Here is a 20715-nt window from a genome sequence, read left to right as displayed (position 1 = left end):
TATCATGAAAAGAAGGTTTTTAAAACAGTTATGGTCCTTGAATCTTATTAAAAATAATTTCCTTTTCCCAGATGTGTTTAGCTAAGAGGTCCCTGATATGTAAAGAAAAGTTATTCAAATATGTGGACTTCCTAGACAAAGAAAAAATATAACAAAATAATTTTTAAAAATAGGCTTGAAACGTACCTCTTGATACTGTTGAACTACTTGTTCTGGAGTATCTCCTAGGAAGATATAAAAGTCCAGAATGCCACCAGTAACTCTATAAGTTACTATTGGAGTCGGCTGGATGAAAATCTCTGTAAAATAAAAATTGGTAAAGTATATTTAAATGGTGAAAAAGATACTTAATAATAAAGCAATTGCAATGTACATTTAAAATATTTTACATAAGTCATATTATTTCACACTCTTTTAAATAGTTAAAAAGAAATCTAACATTGAATACAGGAATACTGTAGTAGAAAAGTAGAATGCCACCATGAATAAGAGGAATAGACCTCTTAACAGCAAAAACACTGTTTTTCTAAAACTAAAATTTCAATTAGTCATTTCAATTCAAGACTCCTTGAGAGATCATAGCACCACATATTAATTTCTAAGAAGAAAAAATATGAAGGTTTTTAATTTAACTTCCTTACATATAATTGACTTGGTATCCATGTAATATACTGCTCCCGAAGGAACATTAATTTTTGTAACATTTTATTAACACTGACTCACCTATTAAATAGATATTCCACTTTACAATATTAAAAAAGCAAAAGATTCTACATTATTTGAAGTATAATAAGCTAAAATATTACTCTTTCTTTTTTCTATCCCCATAGAGATCTTTCTTTTTTATATTTGGAGAAGCATATTATCTTATCATGACAAATGATGCTGTGGGGATGAGAAAATTAATTTGTGTGGGTATGTTTCCATGTTGCTCTGAAGGGAAAAGAAAGCACCTGTATGTTAAAGCATAGCATACTCTCCCCAAAATAGAAACATTGATATGCAAAAATCTATTGTCTCACTAATTTCAAAACCTACTTACAATAATTTTGCATCCTAAGATCATTTATAATAGAGTTTACTCAATTTTTATTGCAATCTCAATGATTGCAATAAAAAGAACAGTTAAACATATCAAGATAATTTCATGTAAGCATGTTATCAGAAAGATCAATCTTACCCATTGCATTGCTGTTCATTAAGAAAACACCAAATGACTTTCCAGAAGTGTCTTCAATGCACATGAAGAATGTCTGATGGCCATATAAATTATTATTATTCTAGAAAGCAAACATTAGAAAATTAAAATTTTAAAGTAATGATTAAATATATTAAAATGACCTTTATAAGTTCATTTGTTTCTGTAACCTATACCCCCTATATCTCTATACCAATATACTTCATTATTTGTATCATATCAAACTTAGGCACAAGTTTTTTTAATTGTTTTAATTAGTAATTTTATATTAACATGTGAGATATACAGCATACATATTATTTTAATAGGCCATTTGCATTTTTATGTATTTTATAATTAAATAGGTTTTAATATATTATTTATGAGGAATAATAACATGTATATCCATTACACCTCATGTATGCACAACAAACTAATGGATGACTATCCTCATAGAACTTTTGCATATATTTGTTGATTGCTGATGAACAATAGAAGTAGTGGATGCAAACTGTATAGACACTGAAAGGTGTAAGATGAGACACTTCTTAACTGATTGGATGTGGAAGTTTAAAGAAAAAAGTGGATGTAAAGTAGGGATGAAGATTTTAGCCTGAGGGAGATTACAGATAGTCATGTTATAAATAAAGATTGGTAGAATTTATTAATAGCTCAGTACCAAGTGAAGCTCCTTAAAACAATCATTTACTTGTTCATTTTGGAGAATGAAATAGCACTGACATTTAAAAAATAAAAAACATCATTAAAAAAATTATTTAATGACTATACTCTTTGTCCTCAAGCATCTCAAATTCTAGAAGAGGAGACAAATATATAAGAAATAAAGCATGGTGATTATTGATGCACTAAGGTTTTTATATGAGGGAGACTTCAGCTGAGCCTTCAATGATACATTGTATAAAGGATAAACCACCCTAAGTTTCAGTAGGTAAAAAAAGAAACACAACTGGCTTGCAGTAATTCAAAGTTATGGAAGATAATCACATGTTATGTTCAGAAGAAGGGGACAAAAGTGCACTTTGGCGTTCAAAAGATAGAAAAACACCAAATCACATAAAAGTTTGTGCAACATGATGTTTGAAACTATTCTAGCTTAATGGGTTTGAATGCAAGGGTAATTGAAAAAAGAATGATAAAATATAAATGTGAAAGTCAAAATAAAACATTCATAAATAGGAAATGCCTCTTGAAACATTCACAAAAATCTAGCCATCACTGAGCCAATTTAGGATTTAGCTATCTGTCCTCACCCCTACAACAAATATGATTCTGGATTATATGTTACTAATACCCGAATAATTTATTTGGTAATGTCAAAATGATAGCTTAAAATAGTTTAGCTATTTAAAACTATCAACTGCTTCAATGTAATGATTTTATTTATAACAAGAAAGATAATTTCTTACATCACCCGGAAGTTGATCCCGAGTAAATATTGGCCATCTTTTCCAATATAAATCATGACGGAATCTCTTATGAATATGCTCTCCAATTCCATAAATATATTCATTGGGAAGTCTGGTTGAAATCTGTAAATATTGGTCAGAGTACACCAGGGGACCAATGCTGGTATCAAATCTAAATCATGAACGAAAAAAATAAATTACATAGAAACATAAAAATTGTTATACCAAATATGGGTTTTTATTAATACTATACAGAATATTTCATTTTAGAGATGTCAGTCTTTTGCTTGGTCACCTTTTAAGGGCATACAAATTACCCTGCAACCAGGGGTTGTTTGCTGCATCAACACAGTTTCATTAAAGCAATTTTTTTCACATGCATTCTTTCCTTTAATCTTCATCACAACCCTAAAGCATAATTAACATTATTAACCCCATTTCACAGATAATACATTCTTGGAAAATAAATTCATGTTTATTTCATGGAGGTAAACAGTAGACAGACAATATTTCAAACTGAGTTCTTCCTTGTTCCCATGACTGAGATTTATAATACAACATTATACTGGCTTTTAAACATCTAACATTATGCTATAATTAGCTTCAAATTGATTTTTTTACAAATATAAATATCATTTCATATTTTATGCAGGCCAGATATATACTACAAGGAATGCTAATTGGCCAGGCATGGTGGTGCATGCCCAGCGGCTTGGGAAGCTGAGGCTGGAGGATCATGAGTTCAAAGCCAGAACTAAGCAAATCAGTGAGACCCTGTCTCTAAATAAAATACAAAATAGGGCTGGGGATGTGGCTCAATGGTTAAGTGACCCTGAGTTCAATCCCTAGTACAAAGAAGGAGAAGGAGAAGGAGAAGAAGAAGGGAATACTAACTTGCATTTAAGACTTTTCATTTTTGTTGGTAAATTATAATTTTATGCATTTATTTAATACAATGTGAAAATTTTAAGTACATTATTGAATGTAAATCAAGCTATTTAACATAGCCATCATCATACGTTTTACTATTTTGTATTGTGTGAGCATCTGGCCTCTATTAGTTCTGAAGGATACATTAAATTATTATCTACTAAATTCACAATGCTGTGCAAAAGACTTTGAAAATTGTTTTTACTATCTAACACTTTTCCACAATCTTTTTATTCTGCACCTCTTCCCAGACCCTTGTAACCACCATTTCACTCTTTGCTTCTTTAAAGTGAAATTGTACAGCATTTTTACCTCCATGCCTGGTTTATTTCTCTTAGGATTTAATATTTTTATAATATAGCACAATGTTAATTGCAAAAATATTGAAATATATTTGTTGAAAGTCATTTCTGAGATTGCACTTTACAATTAACATTTCTTAGGAATGGAAGAATATTTATCTTGAAAAAATTTACAGGAAATTACTAAGTTCCTTCCACCAATTAACCCCCATCCCCAGTCAATACATTCAAAATGAAGGTGTTCAAGTGATATTTAACATGCACAAGAAAATTTAATATTAATTACTGGTCGGTAAATAGAAACCATGTGATCCTGCAGGTTATTAATTAGGACAGAACACGGAAAAATTTTACATATGCAAAAATATAGGCAAGGCAGTAATTAGGTGGGTGATTCTCTCCACCTTTATCTTTCCTTGGCTGGAATTCCAATTTTCTCATTTATATTTAGTATGTTGCATGCACAGAAAGGAAAACTACCTTGAAATCATAATCTTTAAAAAGTTCTATCTCACTTTCTTTGGGGAGAAAATTTATTCTTTGTGATATTACCTTGACATTGACATCCCAGTTTTTAAATTCATAATAAATGTAAATTAAAATCAGTACTTACAAAATTCTGCTATTGCTTTTCCTAATAACTTTGATGCTGAAAGGATTTTTTTGAACTTGTACATCATACAGTGTTTCAGAAGATGTGGGTCCAGTAAATTCTTTTACAAACTGATGAGGAACTTCATATCTTCTACTATTTGGATCTGTAATCTGCAAAGATTTAAAGAAATTAGCATTACTTAGTTTTAAGACAGTATTCAATTTTTGCATTACAAATGCAGGCACTAAATAGAAAATAACTTTAGCCGTGTGAATTAAATTATTCTTAGTTTTCTTTAATGTTTACCTCCTTAGTGCCTTAGAATTTTTAAATGTACTTAAAGAAATCTTAGGGCTGAAGTTATATGTATGGTAGAACCATTACCTACTATGCATGATGCTATGGGTTCAATACCTATATTCACCAAAATAGATGAATAAATAAAATTTCAAAATAACTCAATTCTTGTGAAATTTTTCCAAAAACACAAGTAAACAAGTATTCACAGTGCATGGTGCTGTTTCAATTTCCAAACATAAATTAAAAAAAAGATCAATTAAGCAAAATGCAATAGGAAGTAGTAAAACCAAGCATAAAAGGAAGTAGTAAAACCTAGCTCTAAAAATAAGAAGTAAAACCTAGCTCTAAAAATAAGAAATAAAATTTGCATTCACAGCACTATTAACATTTTTCTTCAAATTATGTTTTAAACTAATATTTTGTCACAAAATTTGAAATTAAAAAATATTATTATTTATGGAGTACATATTCTCCTCAAGACAACATGTTAAATATTTTACCTGGATTATGTTATTTAAATTCTTCAAAGTAATGGCAGGAGAAGCTATTATTCTTAAGTTATATTTGAACAAACAGGCTCAGAGATTTGGAGTAACTAGTTTAATTAATTATTTGCCTTGCAATAAATATTTCTTATGAAAGAAAATGTATGGATAAGGTAAAGAGTGTGTTAGTAGAACATTTTTAATTATTAAATTTTCTTTAGAAATAGAAAAAAACAAACCTTGAACCGGAAACGATTGGGTGTCTGACTTTGAGTTGTAAGGAGGACGTTATTAATGTCCTTTCCAAATAGTGTAGGAGAAGCTATCCTGTTTAATTTGGTTTCAAGTCCTTAAACAAAGAAAACAAACAAGGATGAATGAATTTAGTCATAAACAGCTATTAAATATTTGAATATTTCTAATTGTATTAACAACTATTAAATATTGACATATTTATAATTATATTCATCACAAATATGAGTTTTTTTAATTTGGAAGATAAAATCATGGAAAAAATAAATAGTATAATCAACTTGAACATTTCAGTATGTACTTATTTCATGTTATTTACAATATTTTCCAAAGAAAAACTTGAAAGTACGTTTTTTTCACTAGGAATGCACTATATTCAGTCATCATGACATAGCACGTCTCACCAGTACTACTTGTGGTTGATTCTTCCGCATTATAGCCATGGTTATCCGCGAAGAAGCACCAAGGAACAATAGAGTCATTCCGTGGCCTCCAGCAGCAGCCTCGTTGTGCACAGATTGCCTGATAAAATATTTTGTAAAATAAAGTATTTTATAAAAATAAATACTATGATTAGAGGTACTGTCAGATAACCTAGTCTTTTGCCACTAAATGAACATTTAAAAAACAAGATTATTTCTTCAAATATAAAACATACCCATGTATCATTTATTTTTTTATTATTTTTACATGGAAGAGATGTAAATATTTGATGACTTGAATTAATTATACCATATTAAATATTGATGCTCTGAGTTTGATTTATTAAATTCATGTGTTCCTGCATGTTATTGTTAGCTCATCTATTTTTAAGGTTCATACTCTCTGGGTAATTATAAGGAACTCTGTTGTCATGATGTTGATGAACAAGAATTGAAATGCTTATTTTGTATTAATTATGTATCAATTTGTGGGTGATACATAATTAAGATGAAGATAAAATTATAAATTCAAGACTTAAGATAGTTATTTTTAACTATTTAATAGTTCAAAATATAGCTATTTAAACTATTTTAACTAGTTTATATGCTAGGTGTCACATCTAGTTATTACAGCTGCATTCAATGAGTGCAACAAAATACTGAATTCTTAGAAAATTTTATTATTTATATGGAAAGCGTATATGAAGCGGAAAAAAACTATAAATGTTAATATAAATAATATTTATATTAGCATGTTAAATGCTAATATAAATAATCAAACTAATGCTCTTATGTATCAATAATGATGTAATCACCAATCTACTTACTATCAAAATTTAATAGTGTGACAGATCTTTATAATTTGAATACTTTTTTTCTTGGATTTTTTTTATCAAAGTTTCCATGTTTAGTCAGCTGAAGATATACATAGACCTCTCACCTACTTTCCTAGCAAATTAAAGTGGCTTTAGAAACACACACACACAATACTGCTAGCAAATGTGCATACACACACACACACACACACACAAGCATATGCAAATGAGAATACAATTGAATCTGATGAATCCATGAATCAAGAGGATTGTTTCCAAGAGGAAACAATATTTAGGCCCTTTTATCAGAAACTAAGGTATATGTTACTTTAATCTGGTAATTTTGCCTCTAGTTATCTAAACTATAGAAATACTTCCAAAAATAGAAAGCTGCTGACTTTACAAGAACTATTATTTACAGAAATCTAAGATATATTTTAAAACCATTACTACAAAACCAAAGGGTAGTTCTAGACATAGGTAAATGATTTGAAAAAAGTGTAAATGTATTGTTTAAAGACAAAAAAATGGAATATTATAATCACATTCTAACAAAAATTTAAGATTTCAGTACAATAGACTTACATTAATTTTTTTCCAGATATACTGTATTAGTGTCTTAGGGTTGCCATAACAACATGGTAAAAGATGGCTTAAAGCAACAGAAATTTATTTTCTCATAATTTTGGAGTTTAGAAGCTCTAACTCAAGGTGTCAGGAAAGCTATGCTACTTTTGAAGATTCTAGGGGAAAATTTTCCCTTGTCTATTCCTAAACTTCCATTAGCTGTCAAACCTTGGCATTTCTTGGCTTGTATTTTCATAGCTCCAATCTCTGCTTCCATCTTCACAGAAGATCTTTCTTCTTTGTCTCTGTGTATAGTCTCTTCCTCTTGTAAGGTCCCCAGTCTCTAGATTTAGGGTGCATCTTAATCCAGTGTGACTTCATCTTAACTAATTACATCTGCAAATCCCTTATTTCCAAATAAGGTCACATCTGGGGCTTTAAATGGACTTAAATTTTTGAAGAATATCATTTAACTCACTACATATACATACCAAAGTATTATATATATGTATATGTATGTGGATGTGTATTTTGTATTAACTTAAAAGCATATATTTCAGAGTTAAAGCTATCCAGTCTCTTGTATTTTGTTATGGCAGCCTGAGCTGACTAATACACTCTGGGTGAAATTATGGCTGTTTTTAAAATTATCATGTTGACTCTTTCATAATTTTTCATTATGATAAAATAAATATGCATGTCTTTTATAATAAAATCATATACAAACGTTTACTATAACCAATTCTTTATTTTTAATTATTTTGTAAACATGATCCATTTTCATAGATATAGAATCCTAAAGAGAATTTTTCAACTAAGAAAACCTAAGGAAATTTATAGATGTTTATCATTTTGATTAAATTAAATCTTATCCACCTTGATTGGACCAAATAATATTTATTCGAATAGTATGCCTCTCATATTTAAAATTTCAAGTATAAATTATTGCTTTAAGTGATTACTTGAGATGATGAAAGGTAACATTTGAATGTATTTTAAAGAATCTTACAATGTGTTAATGAGAAAATATTATCAAAATCATAAAATGATTAATAACAATTTTTTTTTAAAAATTAAGTGATGGAGTTTGAATTAAAATCCCATTTGAAATTTAATTCTCCTAAAAAAGAAAAAGAGGAAACAATATTTAGGCCCTTTTTACTTTTTTATTCACTCGTCATTTATTTTTAATCAATTTTCTTTCTTTCTTTCTTGCTTATAGATTTTTTTAAAAATAAATGACAGCGGAATGCATTACGATTCTTATTACACAAATACAGCACAATTTTTCATATCTATGGTTATATATAAATTATGTTGACACCAATTCTTGTTTTCATACAGGTACTTTGGATCATAATTTTCTATAGTAGAAAAGTATTACCTTGTAAAATCATTCAGTTAGAGAAAATTGTAAAATCCTGGCTAATGAAGAATGACTACTGAGTTCACGGAACATAAGGTAACATTGAACACTACAGTTCTAATTCCAGCTATGTCCATCACTAACAGAATGAGCCGGTCATATTCATTTAAAATTGTAACACACTCTTAAGTTCTCATATAAATCTAAAATTCAACGAATGAGATTTTGTTTCACATCAGAATCTCATCAAAATTATTTTGCTACATTTAACTTTTTTTTAAGATATCAAGAAAACATTGAAATTCATTTGAGGACTTGGAGCATAATTCAGTGGAATCAGTTGAGATAAACTAAGGTAAGCTTTCAAAATAAGTTCACTTTGGCTATTGTAAATCACATTTATTACAGCACAATTCACAATAGCCAGATTATGAAATCAGCCTGAAGGCCTGTCAATAGAAGAATAGATCAAGAAAATGTGGTATATGTGCACAATGGAGTTTTACTCAGCCATAAAGATGAATAAAATGATGGGACCTGTTGGAAATGGATGGAAATGAAGAAAACTATGCTAACTGAGATAAATCAGATGCAGAAATCGAGGATTGAGTATTTTACAGCATAGGCAAAAGCTGGAGTGAAATAACGGAAATACTGGAGAGATCAGATACATAAAAATTTATGGAAGATCAGTGGAGAAGAAAAAGGAGATCTAGAGGGAGGGAAGATAAATGGGAAAGGGAAGGAAATATGGAATGAATTTAACAAAATCCCATTATATGCCTGCATGAACATACCACAGGAAAATTCATCTTTATGTATAAGCAGAAAGTACAAACCAACAAGTAATAGATAAATGAGTGAAAGGAAGATGGTAGAGGAGGAAGATTAAAGGGAAGAAGGTGGGGAGGTTCAGTGGGGGAAATGGGGAGTGAAACCAAATTCCTTACAAGTATGATTTTGTCAAAATACACCCAACTGCTATGCATAACTATAATGCTCTAAATAAAAACAAATAAACAAACAAACAAATAAATAAATAAACTTACTTCATTTTCTTAAACAGCAAATGCAAGTATATTTGTGGAAATTTAATGAATGTAATTAACAAGTTTAATTTGTCTCACATTGAAACCTAACAGGTTAGATTGACATTAAAGACCAGTGGTAGGCATTGACATCCTAAATCATTGGCTTAAATATTTTCTCTCTATTTGAGGCACACTATTGTTTCTAATAGTATTCTTCATTAAGCTTCAGTTGTTTCTCGAGTAACATGTTAACAAGATAGAATACCTAGTCAGTTTCCTCCATAGGTCACAGTAAAAACTATTAATTAGCTTTTTGATCAGAGAGTAAGATATAGGAACTAGTATTTCTCCTATTTCTGCTATTTCTATTTCTGTGTCACTGAAGAAATTATCATGCATTTGCAATTTTTGTTGCAAATTAATCAGAAAATTATGTATAAATTATGACAGCAAAAAAGGTAGGATGAGGCTAACAGAAATAGAAATTTTATAGTTAGTTTAATTATCTTTTTTTGTGGTGAGAGAGTGAGAGAGGTAAGGTTTAGACATGCGTATTAGATAAGTTGCTAACCATGGAGACAGATATACATGTGCATATTCATTAATCTATTTCCTACACAGTTTTTTTAATAAAAAGGAAGAGTTGCTGTGCACGGTGGTACATGTCTATGATCCCAGCAGCTTGAAAGGCTGATGCATGAAGATTGCAAGCTCAAAGCCAGCCTCAGCAAATTAGTGAGACCCTAAGCAACTTTACTAAAACCTAAGCAACTTAGCGAGGTACTGTCTCAAAATAAAACAAAGAAGGCTGGGGACACAGCTCAGTGATTAAGCAACTCTGGTTCATTCCAGAGTACAAAAAAAAAAAAAGAAAGAAAGAAAGAAAGAAAGAAAGAAAGAAAGAAAGAAAGAAAGAAAGAAAGAAAGAAAGAAAGAAAGAAAGAAAGAAAAGAAAGAAAGAAAGAAAGAAAGAAAAGAAAAAAAGAAAAAAAAAAGTGTCAGTTTAGGGTTACACATATCCAATCAGCTATCTTTAATTTTCTTTGTTGTGTTTTTTCCTCTCCTAATTGCCAAATAATCAAAAAATGTTACTTTTTGAAAATATAAGAGTTCTTTTATTTTCTGTAGATTCTTTCTAATGCCATCATTACAAATACTCTAATAGAATATAGACATTCTCATGCAAACATTCCATATTTTCAAGTTATATACTTTTTAAAGAAATCAATATAAGAGATTAAAATATTATAAAGGTTTGTAAAATAATAATAACTAGTTAAACATGAAGGAAATTTAGTTTGTTAATTTGAATTGAACAGAAGTCTGGAAAAGCAAGCTCAGTTATTTCAATTATCTTTCATTTATTTATATGGAGCAACAAAAAAAATGGCCTAATTTATGTTTAGGTTCTTAAGTATATGTAATTATCTAGTATTGAGCAATTATCTTAATATAATGATCCACAGAAACATTAAGAATTGTTTTTACAGACCTCTGTTGGAAATTGGTCTGGAATGCAGCTTATTCTCTCATTGATGGGATCATTTAATGCAGCAGGACATTTTCCTACACCAGCTGGAGTTGAAGTAGGATGACTCAATTCTGGGAAAGAGAATATTCAGTAAAATAAGACATGACATCAAATTATTTCCACAGACTTTTTCAAGTAATACACACTTTATGTTAAAAGAACACAGGAATCTATACAAAACAAAAACTTTAAAATAAATTTTGCATTTACGAAGACCCCAAAACTCAAGCCCCAGTAATAGTAAAGACAAGAACCAAGTAATATTTTAATACTACAGTCTGTAATTTCTAGATGCCAGGAACTATCTTAACAAAGTAGTTATTTCAATTGTATCCTCTCTTTTCAAAACTATTTCATTATTTATTTAGATATTGTTTAGTAACTGTTTCATCTGAATCAGTGAAACTTAAATTTTCACTGAAAAATAAAAAGAGAAAAGAGAATTTTTTAAACTTTTGCAAGAACTAACAATTAGAGCATAATATTTCATATCAGTGTAGAATCTTGCTGTCTCATTCTTCAGGAAAACAAAATATATTCAGAGATTTAAAAAAGTACATTCACAATGAACTTACAATTTGTGTTTTACAGATGAAGAAAGAAGATGGAGAAACATCAAATCTGAGAAGAGTGCAGAGAAGTTCACAAGAGATTGGGAAACAGAAAAACAGGAGAAAGAAGATACTTTGAAGGGAAAAAATGTATAGATAGAGAACAGAAAAAATAGATAAGAAAGAATATTATAGGAATCATATTTGTGTAAGGTAAAAAAAATGATTCGCATTACAATGATCTACTGCTGAAAAGGGGTCAAGTATTAAGAGCAGTAGGAATTCCTAACTACTGTTAGACTAGAATATAATGTGTAACATTCTTTCCAATTTTGATTTGGTCTAGAGAATGATAAAGAAAAAGAAAGTATATTTGGTAGCCCACAGTAGTATGCAGTAACTCTAAATTAGAACAAAACTATTCAGAGAATCTTATTAAATACCTAAAAACTTGATTCACCTTCCCTTGACTTTATTTTGTCATAAAACTTCTTTCTCCTTTAAAACTTGAGTCAATCAGAGAATACATTCTCCATGTTCTTCACCTGCTTTGCCAATTTCTGAAGGCCACAACAAAAATCTAAATTTTGCCATTAGGGAGCATAATCTCAGTAGTCACAATAGTAACAAATATTCTATTTTACATTGCCACCTTCATCCCTCTGTCTCTTTGCTCTTTCTCAAGTAATGGGGAAGTCCATTAATGTCAAAGCAGATGCATTCTTAATTGCAGAGGGTTTTCATTGAAATAACCAGAACAAAATGATAGAAAGTTGAAGGGATTATGTAACTTGCCACAGAACATCCTTCTCATGTTTCATCTCTCATAGATTATCTTTTTTGAATCAGCAGCTATTGTTAAATAACTTTCTCTTTACTTCACTATTATGTATAAGAATTTTTATTACTTACCATCAACCGCAGGTGTTTTAGTTGCTAAAACAACAACTAGGGCAATAGCTATTATAGTAACTATTGCAAAGAGGACAATAAGAGAGATTTCTAATCCACTAAATTTCTTCCTTGCCATCTGAAAGAAGGAAAGGAATTTAAGATTAAAATACAAAATATATAACCACAATGAACCTTATCAATTATTATGAAATTACATATACTAATTTTTACTAAGCAAGAGACAAGCAGAGGTGAAAATAGCTTTATCAGTTTATCAGTTGACAAAAATGTAAGCAACACATATGATTTTTAGCAAAAGAATGAACTAATTGTATACACTACATAGTACACTAAGATGTAAACAAGGAAATAAATAATTCCAAACTGGTGTTCTTTGTGCTCTTGTTTTAAGGCATTATTCAAGTCAAAGAAAGCTTTAACTTTCACCATGTCTCCTGATTTTTACTGTTTTTAATTCTGTGAAGGAGATGTTCTTATTCACACTTTCCTGATCACAAACTTAAAACTGAGAGATGTTATATTTCAAAGTAAAATGGAACAGTTCTACCTACTTTAATTCATGTCTTTCCAATCCAACAATGCCATCATATAAAAAATTTGTGGAAACATCTAAGTACGTATATTGGGAAGGATGCTATATATTTGGAAATGTTACTATATTTTAAAACATTCTGAACTATACAAATGTATTTTTTTCTATGAAATACACCAAGCTACCATATATTTATTTTAGATAGCTTTATGTATTTGAGACAACATATGGAGGATACCTAAAAGTTGATTGCAAAGGACCTTTCTCCAATAATTATTTTAAATCATATTTAAATTAATCATGACAATATATCTCTCATTTTTCCTAGTTTTTAACTATCCAGGATTTTGTGTATTCCAGCAAACACCCAGGTAGAATTTATAATTTCTATGGTTTTCTTTAGTTGGTAAAATACTTTTAAAATCTTTTATTATTTTTGCCTAAAAATGGTTCCTTTTGTGACTACCCAGTTGCCAAAACATAAAAACCTCATTTTCCTCCCCCATATTTTTCCATGACATTCAATAATTCAACAAGTTCTATTGACTTTACCTACAAAATATTTTCAATATTATAACCTCCACCTGCCCCTAACCCTCAGCATATCTTTTGGATAACAGGTCTTCTTATATTCAGTCCCTTCCCATATACCCTGATAGGGAAGTTGAAACTAATGCCCAGTTCATATGTCAGGGTCTCTGTGAGTGGATTCATATTCTTAGAGGCAGAATTAATCTAATTTTTCTTTATTTTACCATTACACATAGTATCTATTTCAATTTTTTATGTCCATGTAAGTTTCCTCTCTTTCACAGTAATATTCTTAATAGCAAGAAGGATAAAATGTAGTCCAGAGGCTGATACTGAAAAAACTCAAGCTTAGTTTTTTTACTATGCCATATGAATGGATGTTTGAAGATTACATTAAATTTGAATATATATTTTTCAGTTTTGGATATGTAAAGTGTTCATTACAATGATAGTAGTCAAAGAAATTAAAAAGTGTAAGTTTAGTATCTATGCTAAATTTAATCAAAGCAATAAGTGATGTTTATAAAATGAAACCCAGTTGCTCAATGTTACATGAGAAATAACATGGTCACATTTAATGTTTAACTTTAAGTAAGGGTAAATTTCACTTAAGGAAACAATAACAAGGATTGTGCTTTTCATTTTGCAAAGGGACATTTAAAAAGCACACATTATCATGACAGAAACCTTCCTTTACCTAAAAAAAATTACAACAAAAAAAATACCAAAATAAAATTACTCATATTAATAATAATAATAAATACCTGCTAAAATTATTCATATGCTATAAGTGATAATTGCAGTGATTATATTATATCATAGTAATTTTAAACATAAAACTTTGGGGGAATTGCATATTGATACTTTTACTAAAAATTAATAATATTTTGTTTGATGGTAACTTGATGACTGTTTTTTAAAAGGTCCTCTAGAAAACATTAAGTGTTTTTAGAAATCTAGCATAAATAAAGTATATTTCATCATACTTTGATCCTTCTATTTTTTCCAAAATATTTACATTCTTTCTATTTTTCTATATAGAGCAATTAAAATAAGTCATGATTCCAAATTTGACATATAATTTGACAAATTATACTGAAGTGGTAGACATAGAAAACAGTCTCATATATTTAAAAAAATATATATAATATTATATAAATTTTATATATAACATATATATAAATTTTTTCCTCTATTTTTAATATTAGGGACAATATATTTTAAATGACACCTTAAAATATATTATTTTGCTATTTTGAATAAGTGCAAATAGATAGGGGTATTACTAATGTGAATTAAGAAGAGATATATTTACTTAAAAACATATAAGTAACAAAGTAACATGATCCATAGACTTACCTTTCATAGTCTTACCTTTCATAGTCTTTTCTATTTGCTATGTTGTTCCAGAGCTGAGTAAGGCTGTTAAAGTAATGACCATGGGAAATTACTCAGGTATATATTGACCTACTCATAAATTTTTATTACACACTCACTAGCCTATCAATATTTAATATATTTCTGTTAAACATGTAATTGTAAAAAGCCTTAACCCTGAAAGAAGTTTGTATAAATATTCCTGTGAATCTGAGTTAATTAATAACTATGTTCTCTGACAGTCTTTGACTTGTAGAAGCTAGGAACTATCTAAGAACATAAGAGTAGTTATTTCAATTATTTTTGTTTTCAAAATTGTATTTTTCAATATTTAGTTATTTAAATAATATCTCATTGTGTTAAATTTAAACTATCACTGAAAAGCATAAATATGTTTTAAATATTGAATTGGATTTATTAAACATTGGAACAATTGCAAATTAAAAGATGATATTTCATTAAAAAATGTTGATTAACATTAACCACGTATTGTAGTTAACTTTAAATTTGAAGAACTGACCAAATCCATAAGAAAAATATATAAAAATAAAAACATGAATAAACAGTTCAGATATAAAATCAACATTTTATTAATCTGCTTATTTTACATAAATATCACTAATTTATGCAAAATCACATTGTAAACACTTCATAATTCATACAGCAAAGTTTATAGAGCCAATTATACTGCTAATTTAAACTACAATGCTGTTTGAGAACAGCTGTAGTATGAATACCTGAGAAACCATGGGCAAATTTGTTTACTTATTTAAGCCTACATCTCTTTATTTATAAATTGTTAAGTACAATACTTCCCGACAGGGTCACTGAGAGAATTATATGAACTTATATGAATTATTACTGAACTTATATGAATTTGTATGAATTATTATTGCAATGTTACTATCACAAAGAAAGTACAATTTGATTATGAAATAGCATTTGATTTCTATACAACATCTGTCACTAACTTTTCACAAGAACATGCATTAAAATAATGTGGTCACACAGAGTAGCACAACTCACTTTTAGGGCACCCTTAATTCAAGTATAAAGAGAATAAAAGAACTGCTGGATGAATTACTATAAGACTCAGGGGAGGTACAAACTTCCAGGTACATGGAAAAATAATAGAATTACCTAGAATGGCCTCAATGGGCACAGCACTGAGTTCAATGTAATTCATTCCATACTTATAGACCACAACATTATATATGTGGAAAATTTTATTACATCCACCATAATCTCCTGGAAACAATATGTGAATGTAAGACGGTCATAAGCTATAATACCAATATGCAAAAGCCAACCAAGTTCCTACATGATAACAATGAAATATATATATATATATATATTTACACACACACACACACACACATAGATAATAGTCATATCAGCCCAAAAAATAAATACTTGGATATAAAACTTACAAGATATATGCAGAATATCTGTTATGAAAACTTCAAATTTTGATGAAAAAAGTCAAGGAAGATAAAAATAAATGAAGAGATGATCAATTTCATAAATTGGAAAATTCAATATTATTAATCTATTACTTCTTCACAATCAGATCTATATATTCAATATAATAAAAATCAGATTCTCAGCAAGTAGAGATAGATGAGCTGATTATAATTTTGTGTATCATTTTTATAAGATTTTATTTCATGATTTCCCCTGAATGGAAACAATTGAGGTGTCCATCAGCCCCTGGCATTTCTTTACAACAGTAAATAACTCAGTAATAAAAATTTATGAACTCCTGCCTCATTTAACAATATGGATAAATTTTAAATGTCAGGTTATTTTTTTCCCTGAAATTTCAGTTCTCTGATGAGATTTTTTAAAAAATAGTCGATTGCTGGGAGCCATTAGCCAAGTAGGTATGACAATTTCCTTGCCAGCGTACCCCATGTTGCAGTGACATTGAATGTAGGTGACCTTGTTCAAGGACCAAGGCGGATTAGGGCATTCCCGGTTTAGGTTCCAGGTTTAAGGTTTAAGATTATTCCGGCTGGGAATAGGGCGTATCTTGCTGCCTGAGTTCCCCTTGAGTTCTCACGGGATTCAGACAGTATATTTTGGAGATAGAAGCCCAGTGGAGGTGGATTTGGGCAGAGAACGTGGATTTGGGCAGAGAACGTGGATTTCCCCAGAACGTGATTGTAGACGGCTGGTGTGAGTTCGGGAATAAAGAGTTGCTGTTTGAATCTACAAGCTGTGTGGTGGCTCGTGATTGTGTGCCCAGCCAGACTGCGGCATTTGTGCCCAGCCAGACTGCGGCAGTCAATTAGCAGTTCATCCGTATTTATTCTTTTCTTAAGAATAGGAGTAAGCGCTCTTTCCAGCTTTCCATGTCATTCAATTGAAACTTTCAATTTTGAATTAGTCCTCCATTGTAATTAATTAATTAATTAATTAATTAATGGTACTGGGGATTGAACTCAGGGGCACTTAACCACTGAGATATATCCTTAACCCTTTTTTTTCCGCCTGTATTTTTATTTAGAGACAGGGTCTCAATAAGTTGCTTAGGGCCTGGCTAAGATGCTGAGGCTGGCTTTGAATTTATGATCCTCCTGCCTCAACCTCCTAAGCCACTGGGATTACATGTATGCACCACTACGCCTGACTCCTTGTATTTTATTTCATATGTCAAAATATTTTCAATAATTGTGTTTTTTCTTTTCAATTAAGGATTTTATGTGATTTTAATTTTTCATGTATTCCATTTCAGATCTTAATCTTCCTGTGTGGTGATATAGGCTGGCCTTGTGCTTGAGCAGTTTCTTTTGTTCTCTTTGATCCATACTTCTCCCCAGTTTATTTCTATCAGTGAATTTCAGCCTATACAGGAATAATGCATGCATGAAATACTTAGAAGCTGGGCTGGGGATGTGGCTTAAGCGGTAGCGCCCTTGCCTGGCATGCGTGCGGCCCGGGTTCTATCCTCAACACCACATACAAAAATAAAGATGTTGTGTCCGAGGAAAACTAAAAAATAAATATTAAAATTCTCTCTCTCTCTCTCTCTCTCTCAAAAAAAGAAAGAAAGAAAAAAAAAGAAATACTTAGAAGTTAAATTCAGACAAAACCACAATGTAAAAGTATTCGGCTATAAACAAAAGGAAATCATATATAATAACAAAAGAAGGCATTTTACCCTAAAAATTTATTGCTTTTATTTAAAAGCAATTGTGAATATTAAAAAATTCAATTACTAATATCCAAACTGTACAAAAATTTAAGACTGCATCAAGCATAATAACCCCCAAATTGAGTTGGTTAAGGGACAGGAAGAAAAAGTTCTAAACACCTAGAACAAAATTGAATGGTAACTGGTGATTGACACCAAATGTAATCAAAACAGATCAGTGCTAAACTAATCTCTTTATAGAGTGTGATGTACTTAGACATTTTACTTTGAATTTCAGAATTTCAAACATATGGTGGTTAAATCATGTATATTAAATACAAACTTGATGTTAAAAGTTGTATGATTCAAAAATTATATGCTGGTTTCTCATGTCCCTGCCCACTAAAGAGCAACATAAGAAGATAAAATTGCTTTTCACAGTGATGTACAGAGATACTTCTAATTAATAAATCATCAGAAATGCTTCCATCTCTTTCAGGTTGAGGGGAGTACTAGAAAGAAAATGGTTACATGGAGAGTGGAGGAGAGTTGGAAGGAGACTAGCAGTTGCTGAACTTTTAAGGAGTTTCTACTTCTAGAAGTCAGAAGTAGATATAGTCACACATATAAAAGGAAAGCAAAGGTTCCTGCCTGAGTAAACATAAAAAAAAAACATCAAAAGTAAAAAAAAAATTAGAAAAAGAAAATAAAGTAAGTAATTAGAGGTTGGTGGAATTTCCAGGAAAAGGGGTCATTTGCAAGTGCTAGTAGATACCTTAGTTTTACCATTCACTGATAAATGGAACAGATGATACCTCATGTCTTGATCTCCCCATATGACCATAATATAAGTTCTCATAACTTCAGACCCAAATTTCCAGATGACTCATCCTCAGCAGATTGAAAATACTCTTTATTATGATTATCAAGATATGTCTTGATCTAGCTTTATCTCAATTAATACTTTTACTTCTCCATGTCATGCAGGCTCCAAATGTTCAGTTTTTTTTGTTGAGCATTATATGCAGATAATTTTTTCCCACGTTTTCTCTTAATCTCATATGTAATAATTTCTATTCACTCTACTTCCACTGCTATAATTTGTAAATTTAAGCCAACATTTTTGTAATTACTGCCTAACGGGTCTTCCACACTTCAACTATTTATCTCTTTTCCCTAAAATAAATTCATCTTCCTCTCCTCAAGAACAACTTGACTAGTTGTAGTCCCATTATTCCAATGACACTGCCTACAAGTACTGAATCAGCCTTCTTAATTTTACGTTTAAAAGCCTATTTTATTTGGCACCTCACATTAAATCTCACAATGAGCTTGTTTTCCTGTCATATCACCTACTAAGCCTCTTCCAATTTCTCATTCTTATTTCTGTGTTTACTTGGTTTCAAAATAGTTGTCTTAGTGTGAATTGTGTCCACATTTCAAGGCCCAGTTGACATCACTCCTTTCAAAAGGACTCCTCAAACCATCTCCTTGCCCTTGAGAGCATTGATTTCTCCCTTCCATCTCTCTATGCAGTGTTTTATACTTTTATTACAGTACTGTTTTAGCTTGTCCATTAGGGACACAACTGTAGTCAAACAAGGAAGATAAATGTCTTAATAATGGGGATTTGAAATGGGTTTATTATAGAATATGGATTTGTTCTGTGTGACAGTAAAGAGTGCTTAGAGAGGGGGAGACTATATCTGCATTGGATAATGTCCATAAGCAAGGGCAATTCAGCGGTACAGTTGCCAGGATTCATAATCCTTGTTCAGGAGGTGGGAAGAACCAAGTTGAACTAGGGATATAATTGATAATAAAACAGCAACCTGCTCAAAAGTCAATTTTTTCTCTAACAATTTAGTATTGTTGAAAACATTGCTTATCACAGTCTGACCACTGGTAGAACTAAATTTTAATTGCTCTCTTTTCTTTCTTTTCATAGAATTACTTAGATTTAATGGGTTACGTCATTACCCATCTGCAAAGTGCATTTCCAAACCTTTCACACTGCTTTTTTGCCTGTGTAACAAAATTACATTCAGTGGAATGAAAGCAGAATTCATATATACAACTTCCACATCACAGTTTTAAAAAGAAACTTCTAGTCCCCCAAATCCTTTATTTAATCTTTTCTTTGAAACAAATACACATGCGCTTCTATAAGACATCTTTGACCATGTATGCCCTGGTCCCTGGTAGAGAAACAAGAAGCAAGATAAAAAGTTCTTAGAGAGAAGATGGCTGCTGCGTATGGGGGTTGCTGAAGTGCTGAGCGTGGTGCTCAAAGCAGCGGCTATAATAGAGATTTCCCACAGTCTCTTAGAGCTTTCACCGTTAATCTGTAGCGGACCACTTTGCCAAGGAGTAGGAAGAACAAAGAAATCAAAAAAGAGACGCTTGGATGCTCAGAGCCGCGGGCGCTTTGCTCCCATCTGCTTCCTCTTTCGCTTCGCTCCGGGCGGAGAAG

The 20715-nt window shown here is 30.5% G+C and overlaps 1 protein-coding gene across 1 annotated transcript in view; it reads right to left on the bottom strand.

The window, feature by feature from the left end:
* The window catches only part of Si (sucrase-isomaltase), a 77474-nt gene extending 62314 nt beyond the window's left edge, over nucleotides 1–15160 (bottom strand). The window contains exons 1-9 of the mRNA XM_048814371.1: nucleotides 15104–15160; nucleotides 12664–12781; nucleotides 11162–11271; nucleotides 5873–5990; nucleotides 5456–5565; nucleotides 4450–4601; nucleotides 2605–2776; nucleotides 1181–1280; nucleotides 187–299 (exon numbers count right to left, since the gene is read on the bottom strand). Of these exons, the coding sequence (XP_048670328.1) occupies nucleotides 187–299; nucleotides 1181–1280; nucleotides 2605–2776; nucleotides 4450–4601; nucleotides 5456–5565; nucleotides 5873–5990; nucleotides 11162–11271; nucleotides 12664–12781 (993 nt within the window). The 5' untranslated portion in view covers nucleotides 15104–15160. The remainder of the gene's footprint in view (nucleotides 1–186; nucleotides 300–1180; nucleotides 1281–2604; nucleotides 2777–4449; nucleotides 4602–5455; nucleotides 5566–5872; nucleotides 5991–11161; nucleotides 11272–12663; nucleotides 12782–15103) is intronic.
* Between the last annotated feature and the right edge of the window lie 5555 nt (nucleotides 15161–20715).

Source organism: Marmota marmota, unplaced genomic scaffold (genome assembly GCF_001458135.2).
Source record: "Marmota marmota marmota unplaced genomic scaffold, marMar, whole genome shotgun sequence".
Lineage (NCBI taxonomy): Eukaryota > Metazoa > Chordata > Mammalia > Rodentia > Sciuridae > Marmota > Marmota marmota.
Note: the sequence above shows the minus strand (reverse complement) of the source record. Positions and strands in the feature narration are given on the sequence as shown.